The 9,757-nt window shown below is 38.0% G+C and overlaps 1 protein-coding gene across 1 annotated transcript in view; it reads left to right on the forward strand.

Annotated features, from left to right (window-relative positions):
- Positions 1–9,757, forward strand: part of limch1b (LIM and calponin homology domains 1b) — a 28,175-nt gene that overhangs the window by 15,669 nt on the left and 2,749 nt on the right. Inside the window, exons 13-18 of the mRNA XM_016541449.1 lie at positions 2,449–2,589; positions 2,670–2,752; positions 3,157–3,245; positions 4,639–4,726; positions 4,907–4,990; positions 5,562–5,670. Of these exons, the coding sequence (XP_016396935.1) occupies positions 2,449–2,589; positions 2,670–2,752; positions 3,157–3,245; positions 4,639–4,726; positions 4,907–4,990; positions 5,562–5,670 (594 nt within the window). The remainder of the gene's footprint in view (positions 1–2,448; positions 2,590–2,669; positions 2,753–3,156; positions 3,246–4,638; positions 4,727–4,906; positions 4,991–5,561; positions 5,671–9,757) is intronic.

Consider the following 9,757-nt stretch of genomic DNA (forward strand, 5'->3'; position numbering starts at 1 on the left):
ACCCAGCAGTCTCTGAAACTGCTTGACAGTGAGTGACCGGCCTTCTCTGACTCTCGCGACTGCGGTGAGGACCGACTCAATCCGAGCAGGGGACATACGTGCCTGCATCGTCGAATCCCACACCACGCCTGGATAAGTGGTCCTCTGTAATGGAGAAAGCACACTTTTCTTGGCGTTTAGCCTCAACCCCAGTTCTTTCATGTGGGCGAGAACGACATCTCGATGTCGAACCACTGTCTGCTCTGCTTGAGCTAAAATCAACCAATCGTCGATATAGTTCAGAATGCGGATGCCCTGGAGTCACAACGGAGCCAGGGCTGCATCCACACACGTCACTTAATTTGTCTAAGATTATTGAATGATTTACTGTGTCAAAAGCTTTCTGGAGGTCCAAAAGTACCATACCACACATTTTACCTTCATCAGTCTGCCTCCTTATAAAATCTTTTAAATAAAGTAAAGAAGTATCAGTCGATCTCCTAAAACCTGATTGAAAGGCATAAAACTACATCATCATCATTAAACTACTCTTACTTACATACTCATACATCTGTTTATACACAATCTTTTCTAAAATTTTTGAGGCCACACTAAGAATGGAGGTTGGACGATAGTTTCCAGAATTGTATCTATTTCCTTTTTTTAATAATGGAATGATTTTTGCTAACTTCATATCAGATGGCACTATACCATTTTCCAAGGAAAGATTAACAATAAATTTAATAGTTGGAGCTATACTATCTGCAGCAACTCTTAAAAATCTAGCTGGAATATCATCCAGCCCAGTTGACTTAGACACTTGAAGCTCTTTTAGCATTATAGTAATTTGATCTACTTTAGTCAAAGAAAAAAATTTGGCAACACTTTTTGTTTTGTATAAAATCTCTTAACAAGATCAATACCATAACTTGCCTTGGACAGAGGAAGCTTATCCACTAAGCTATATGCAATTAATGAAAAAAATGAATTAAATATATTAGCAACTTTGTTTTTATCAAATTATATCTTGCCATCAATATCCAAACCTACCTTTGATACAGAAAATTTTGATTTACCAATTGATTAGAACCTATTCAACACCTTCCACAAAGATTTAGGATCTTACTTATTTTCTTCAAATGTTCTTTAATAAAATTACGTTTTGCCTCCTTTATATTTTTCTGTCCTAAATTTCTAAGTGCTTTAAATTTTAGATAGTTCTCCTGATTCTTAGTTTTCCTATAAATCAAGAGAACCCTATTCCTGCTTTTTAATATTTCCAATATTTTCTGATCCATCCAAGGACTAGATCTTTGCTTAACTCTCACCTGTCTAAAGGCGGCAATTCTGTCCACTGCTTTAAGAAATAAAACTTTAAAAAATTAAATAAAAATAAAATTTATCCAAGCATCATAAACTATTGAGATATTTTGAATATCACTCCAATTATCTCTCTGAGATAGTCTTTAAATACTTCAATATTATATTTTTTAACGATCTAATTCGTGCTGTTTTATGATTACTAAATCTTAATTTACTGCATTTTCTTGTACAAAAAAAAATTATATTATGATCACTGATACCATATTCAATTACTCCTTTCTGGGAAATATACTTTACATTATAATTTTTTTTTTTAAAAAGAGACACGAATAATGAGACACATACCTGTAGTTGCGTTTACTTTATTTACTTTTGATCACAGGGCTTCGCTACACAACACACAAATGGCTTTTAGTCCGAAAATGTGCACATTTGGAGAAATATGTAATCACAATTTTTACCTAATATTTCATTAGATAGAATCATAATTTCTGTTAATTTTCCATTAATAATGCAATCTGATGAAAAAGAAGTAGCTTCAACCACTGTCTGCCTCTCTCTTTTCTCTGATTAATGACCTCGTAGAAAGGCGATTCGGTGCAAATCCATCAATTTTCCCCCACCTTCCGGTCATGGTTCTGTGTTCTGTTTCTATAGATAACTAACAGATGAAACATGAAGCTAATAAGTTTACGATTGTGATAGTATATGTATTTTGGTGCATTGTATTTTTATAAGAATAAAGGATGTTTCCATGAGAAGTAATATTTTTAAAACATATTTTATTTTATTTTATCCCCACCAGGGATTAAAATAAAATTTAAAAAAATCAGAGGTAGGGATATATATCAGCAGAGAATCCCCCCATCTCTCTGACAAATCATACCCTGGTTATAACAGTTATTATTACTACGGAGAAATGAATATGTGGTCCTCAAACAGTGTAAGAATCTTTTTCTGTCATGTTTAATTTCAGTTTGTTTGTTTGTTTTCAGCAGAAAGCATGCTTACTATGGTAAATTGTTGTAAAATACATGTCATCACATAATTTGAAACATTAGTCTCAGTTATCTGACAAAAAAAGCCATGTCTGTACTTATTTATTCATAGAAGCTTTGCCAGTGACTTATTTTTTCGTCAATACAGGAGAGGAAGATTCTGGAAGAGACCCTGACCCCTCTGACCCCTCACTCAATGATTGAACCATCAGCCCTTCCCAAAACCCACAGCACTTTACAGTCCCAGCCTGAGCTGGAAAATAAACAGGGGCCAGAGGAGAAGCAGATGGTAAGAATTTAAGGAAGGACATTAAATGAAGTGCTTGATGCTGGTGTAAATGATTCTGACCATATTTCTCACTCCATCAGAGCTCTGGGACTTATAGACAAAGGGAAAATGACAACAGTGGAGCAACCCAAAGAAAGATAGAGAGTTTACAGATGACATTAAGGTATGGGACAACAACTCTAGGAATAAACATAAAGGAATAGTTCACCCAAAAATTTAAATTGTAATTCCAGACCTTTTTTATTTCTACGGGACACAATTTTTGAATAAACTTCTCTTTTCCTTACAACAATAGCTCACAGTGACCATGTCTGTCTACTGTGTTTTATGGTCTTTTTGACAGACATGATAACTATAAACTGTTATACGTATTATGGAAAACAAGATTTTGTGTTGCATGAAAAAAAAAAAAAAAAAACAACATGTAGGTTTGGATCAATGTGAAGGTGTGTAAATAATAACAGAATTTTTGTTTTGGGGTTAATTATTAACTTTTTTTTTTTTTTTACTTCATTATAATTGAACATATTGTTTGCTGCATGTTTTCACTCATCTCTCCTATACCAGTTCTCCCCTGCAAGGTTGTGGTTCAGTGGGTCAGAGAAGACAAGGAGACCAGAGCCAAGAAAAGCAGCCTACATTACCGTCTAGTCAGGGTGAGTCTAGTGGGCTTTGACATTAGCATGTTGTTTAACTAACAACTCTAAGCAAAATAATACATATATAGAACACATCAATACAAGGTTAATTTTATCAGATTGTTTATTGTTCATTTTAATCAAATGTGAATTAAATAAAAAGCATTTCTCACAATTTGTTTATCATAGATTATTTTGTTTACTGAGCTTGTAAACTTGTGCAGCTTGTGCATTCTGTGATTACATTCTCAGTCTTAACAAGATAGTGCAAGTGCAAGATACTTCTATATCTTAAAGGTTTCTTAAATTCTTAAAAAACAAATGCATATCTACGATGACTTAAAATGCTGTCTAGGTAACTAAGTTTTTGAAAAAGGATGTTGTGCAATCTGTAACTGAATATATCTTTCAAATATTTTAAATTAACCCTCTGGTGGTCTTCTGTCATTTTATACTGAAACATTTTATGTTTGCATTTTTTAAGGTACTTTAAGTTTTATCTGACCTTTGTGGCACTTGCTGTATGAGTATAAAACAATCATGGACATGCTTAGAAAAGGCTAAATGGACCGCAGTGAAAATGAATGGGAAATACAAAAATACAGAGCAATTTTTGGGGGTATAATCTACTTTATAACATCTTAATTTATAATTATAATTAATTATAAACTTATATGGTTAATTATAAACTTAATTTAAAAAAGTATTTAATTCTGACTATAATATATATAATTCTTACAATAATAGTAATAGTATTATATAGTATAATAGTATCCCTAATTATAAGTACCTAGGGCACAGGTGTCAAGCTCAGTTCCTGGAGGGTCACAGCCCTGCAGAGTTTAGCTTCAACCCTAATTAAACACGCTTGATCCAGCTAATCAAGTCCTTCAGGTTTATTTGAAAACTACATGGTATGTGTGTTGGAACTGCTGTGTTGCTGTTGGTATGTGTGTTGGAGGGCTGCGGCCCTCCAGGAACTGAGTTTGACACCCCTGATCTAGGGCACGCACAACCCTGTATGTATATTTATATATTGGGCTATACAGGCGTCTAGTGGTTGCACCATGGTATTAAATATAATTTTCTTTTCCCCCCACCAGATGGCACCAATCTGCCTTCCATGCATTGGATTTTAAATATCTTTGCTATATATTTTTTTAACTTAAACATTCTATTAATTCAAAATAATGTTAAATATTTTTTCTAATATTTGTATTATTTTATATAGACATACATTTCACATACCTTACTGTAGAGGTGAAAATAGTTTACTGCTATGAAACAAAATATAGTAGGCCTACATTCATTTCTCTTTCTCTCACACACACACAAAAGTTAAACTATTTGTCTTTTTTAAACTATTTTATATTTTACTTTTTACTTTACTTTACTTTACTTTACTTTACAGATATGCCACTGGGTAACAGACAGATACCCCAGCAGAATGAGACCTGGAAAAAGAATGCATCTCAACCAAAATCTGGTGGACGCAGGAGGTATATGTCTGTGTGCATTATGTATTCTTTCATTGATTTCTTTATTCTCACACAAGCTGCAAAGTGTTGTTCAAAGTTTATATAATTTTTGATTATGTTTAATTAATCCTTATGGCTGAAGCTTAATTATTCTGAGCATGTGTGTGTGCATGAACACTGCATGTGGCTCTCCATTCTCAGGTCTGACTCTATAGAGAACATTGGGCCAAATTCATCAACATCACCTTCATTCACAGATACACAACCACCTCCATCACCAAACAGGTACAGCACAGTTTCTCTGATGTGAGATCACAACTAAAGATCCAAATGATCCAGTGTTAAATGATCACTCATTCCCTGTTTCCACCCATCACAAAACAGAATTGATTGTAAGTGAATTTTGAGTCAGTATTTGAGTTTAAGTCATTATTTGCCATAATTAAATTTGTATTATATGATAATATGAACAAATATCAGCATTGGCACTCCCATTTCAGTCATCCATTAGTTTTGATGCTGTGCATTTTCTGTTAATGTCTGCTGCTGTGCTTATTACTGACAATTATAATTTTTTGTTACACTTTATTTTAAGTTGTCTTTGTTACAATGTAATTATATATTTAAGTACTGGGTAATATTAATTAACAAAATGTACTAAATATAGGGTTAAGGTTAGGATTAGGGTTAGTTGCAAGTAATTATGTATAATTTACTGTTTTTACTGTAGTCATTACATATAACATTTAACAAGGACACTATAAAATAAATAATGTATAATAAAGAAAATAATAATAAGGTATTTTTAATTTAATTATTTTTTAACATACATTCACTTTTGTTTGTGTATGTGTAGGTCTGTCAGTGGGAAGAAACTGTGTTCAAGTTGTGGTCATCCACTTGGCAAAGGTGCCGCCATGATTATAGAGACTCTCAGCCTTTACTTCCACATCCAGTGCTTTAAGGTATGTGTACATATTACAGTTGGAAATTTACAGATGCCAATTTATATCGTGATGTAATCACTAATATTGTCAATGTCACTAAAGAGACCCGTTGACAGGATGATAACGTTAATGATGACTATAAAGTTTTAATAATCGTTCTAATTTTATGAGAACAGGGAAGTCCACACCTCACACATTTTTTTTCCATTTGATGAACACTGACAGCCAATCAAATATCCCCTTGACTTTAAAGAGCTCAACCATTTCAAGTGGCAGATTACATAAATGCACACTTCAAAAAAGTAGTACATTATCATCCAATGTTGTGGATGCTAATATAGTTATCATTATAGTTGTTGTTCTTGGTGTTTACGTAGGATCTGTTATAGGGATAAATATTGTGGATTCTACTGTGTTTAAAGATTATCCATATTCTTATGAGATATTTTCCAGATGAACCATCAGGGTTTATGGCACATTGAAGATGTTTGGCTTTTCATTTAGTTTTACTGTCAGAGTTCTCTATGAGGTTCAAAAATCTGGGGTTCATACATTTTTTTTAAAGGGGTCATATGATGCGATTTCATTTTTTCCTTTCTCTTTAGAGTGCCTGTGATGGCAAATCTGAATTTTCAGCAACCATTATACCAGTATGTAACATAGAGTGGAGACAGGAAGTCAATTTAAATGTAGGGTTTATTTCAAAGCAAAAACTTGTCTATAAAACAAGACCAAAACACAAGAAACAACAAGGGGAGACAATGAGTAATAGCATGTAAATGCAAAGTGGTGAATGTCTGTAGGAGACAGAGGTTGAGTGTTAATGCTGTGTTTTTGTGCAGTCTTTGATTGAGTGCTAAGTAGAATCACGTGCAGGTGAATAAATCCAGGGATTGTGAACAGAGTGAGCAGGATGAAGACTGTGATAGTGACAATAGTGAGGGAGAACTTGGTGTGGTGACACAGTGACTGGTTTGTCACAAAAGATCTAAAGGACACCTATTATTACATGCAAATTTTTCCCATTTAGAATGTTTCTCAGGTTCGCTTTTGGAGGTGAAGCATGCCAATATTGAGCCCTTTGGCCTTGTCACTTTGCGCCTTCACAAAGTGCATGGATGCAGCCTTAGCTGAATTGTGACTCCAGAGCATCCGTGTACTGAACTGTCTTTATGGCTGGCTAATCTTAGCTCAGTTTGAGGCATTAGCCCTTCTTGCCTGTTGCTAGGGTATTCCAGCCAGCCTATTCCAAAGGTTGTTGGGTTTATAGCAGCAGCGGCCCTTGTCATCACTCTAGTCCTGCTCCATATGAGGCCCTTACAATGGTGGCTCCAATGCAGGGGCTTTCAGTTATGCCCAAATGCCTTTGTACCCTTCTTTTGTGGAGATGACCACAGTTTCTAAATCAGGGCGTATTGGCCTGAGAAAACTATTATGATGGATGCCTCGCTTACAGGCAAGGGTGCTCCCTGAGGAAAAATGTATTGCTCAGTGGTGGCTCTTCCTAAGCTCAGGAGACTTAGTCGTGATTCTCATATATCTCTCATTTTAGTATCAACAGCATTTCAGATTCCAAAAATTCCTTAGGAGAAATAAAAGTAGACACAAATGAGACATAAGAAAGTTCTGAGAGAGAAGAGTCCAAAATGAGAATGGGCTGTGAGCAACATGGGAGATCCCTTTATTGTCTTGTTGTAATCTCTTTCAAGACTCCCATTATAAAAATGTTTTATTGCTCATAGGTTGCTCTTTCTTTTTTATCTTGATTTCTTGGGGTTTTTCACATTTAATGGTCAGGACAATAGGAGTATAGAAGGGAAACAATGGGAGATGTGAGTGTTACGGTGTGCCTACTGTGAAGGAGCGAGGAGACGAAGGAGAATCCATAATTATCACAGACTTTATTTTACACCTAGGAAAACACACGTAGGACACGGGGATCGACGTACAATACCGGACGAGGAACTCAGAACAGGAAACACTTTAAATACACATGGCATGACGAGGGGATGACGAAAAACACCTGGGTGCAATAAACATAATTGCACATGAGGGACAACTGGGTCATGGAAAGCACGTGGGGGAGGAAAACACAAGACACGTAACACAGGACTGATGTCCATGGCCTTGGCCTCGGCACTCGGCCTGGCCTGGGAAAATATCAACCCCTAAGGCCCTCCGTGGGCCTGACTCGGGAACTGGATGCCTCCTTGGGCTGGACGTGGGAACTGGAGCCTTCCTTGGGATGGACGTGGGAACTAGAGCCCTCCCTGGGCTAGACTCGGGGACAGGAGCCCTCTCTGGGCTAAACTCGGGGACTGGAGCCCTCTCTGGGCTAAACTTGGGGACTGGAACCCTCTCTGGGCTACACTCGGGGCTTGGAGCTCTCTCAGGGCTAGACTCGGGGACTGGAGCCCTCTCTGGGCTACACTCGGGAACTGGAGCCTTCTCTGGACTAAACTCTGGGATTGGAGCTCTCTCTGGGCTAAACTTGGGAACAGGAGCCCTCTCTGGGCTAAACTCGGGGACTGGAACCCTCTCTGGGCTAAACTCGGGGACTGGAACCCTCTCTGGGCTAAACTCGGGGGTTGGAGCTCGACTGGAGCTCTCTCTGGGCTAAACTCGGGGACTGGAGTGGACTCAGGGGCTGGAGCTGACACTGGAGCTGGCTCAGGGGCTGGAGCCGACACTGGTGTGGACTCAGGGGCTGGAGCCGACACTGGAGCGGACTCATGGGCTCGAGCCAACAGTCGCTTCCTCCTTAAATTCCTCCCTTGACTTGGGGGTTAAAGGGGTCATATGATGTTGCTAAAAAAGAACATTATTTTGTGTATTTGGTGTAATGAAATGTGTTTATGCTGTTTAAGGTTAAAAAAACACATTATTTTCCACATACTGTACATTATTGTTTCTCCTCTATGCCTCGCCTTTCTGAAATGCGACGATTTTTACAAAGCTCATCGGTCTGAAAAGCGAGGTGTGCTCTGATTGGCCAGCTATCCAGTGCGTTGTGATTGGCCGAATACCTCAAGCGTGAGACAGAAATGTTACGCCCCTTGCCATATTGTGATGATGCCCTGTCAGGCCGGAGCGATGATTCAAAAACATGAAAACCCATTATAAACGAGGCATTCGTTGCATCCAGTGGCGACATAATTACTGATTATAATGACTTATACTGTCGTTTTACACATTGTGTTGCATCGCGCCGCGTAAACATAAAACCATGTCTGCATTTGTAATCGGAGAAATGACAAACAACAAGCCCTACTCTACACTGCCCAAAAAACTCGCTTTAAATATAAAAAAATATAAAATATAAAAACTCTTTAAATATAAAAAACCTACTTACAGTCTTTGAGTCAGAACAGCCGGCATTGTAGTCTACTCTACCAGGATCAGGAAACAGTCCTCCATAAAATGCGCTGCACACATCTGAATATTTGGGTTGAACTGTTCTGGAACAGTGGGCAGGCTTGACTTCGGAGCGGCCGGCGGGCTTGAGAATGCCACGGCCGGCAGGCTTGACAACGGGCTGGTTCTGGCTCGGGGCCGGACACTCTCCAGACATCGGAGGATCCCTTCCCTCCAGCTTATTCACTTGGTGTCTGGGAGGTCCACAGGGCAATGGTAGTTGGCCCCGTGCCAAAACAGAGAGTTGATGGTGATGTCATCTAATGCCGTCACTGCGGCAAGCCCGCAGAACTCCCAGGCATACTCGACGAAGGGGAGATCCCTACGGGCTAGGGCAATGAAGCGTGCGGCGGTTTCCATGCAGCAGGGAGAAACAAACAGGAAAACAAAAGACTATTCAAAAAACGAAAACAAAACAGGGAGAAGGGGGGAATCCGTGTATCATTCGATCATTCGTTTTTCGATTTAATATTGAAAGTAGAAAAATGAGAAAACGGCTCCTTTTTTGTTTTTTCGTTTTTTTTCCAAAAATTGAAAAAAGAGAATTCAGCTTAAATTTTCGTTTTTCGCTCAGGGGAGGAAAAATGAATAAACAGCTTGAATATTTTATTTCTACACGTGGGCGGGAATTAAACGCCCCTTTCTGCTGATTGGTCAGCCGAAGATCAAACCGTGCCGTCATCAGTTCTTC

Source organism: Sinocyclocheilus rhinocerous, unplaced genomic scaffold (genome assembly GCF_001515625.1).
Source record: "Sinocyclocheilus rhinocerous isolate Xijiao unplaced genomic scaffold, SAMN03320098_v1.1 scaffold818, whole genome shotgun sequence".
In the NCBI taxonomy this organism is placed as follows: domain Eukaryota; kingdom Metazoa; phylum Chordata; class Actinopteri; order Cypriniformes; family Cyprinidae; genus Sinocyclocheilus; species Sinocyclocheilus rhinocerous.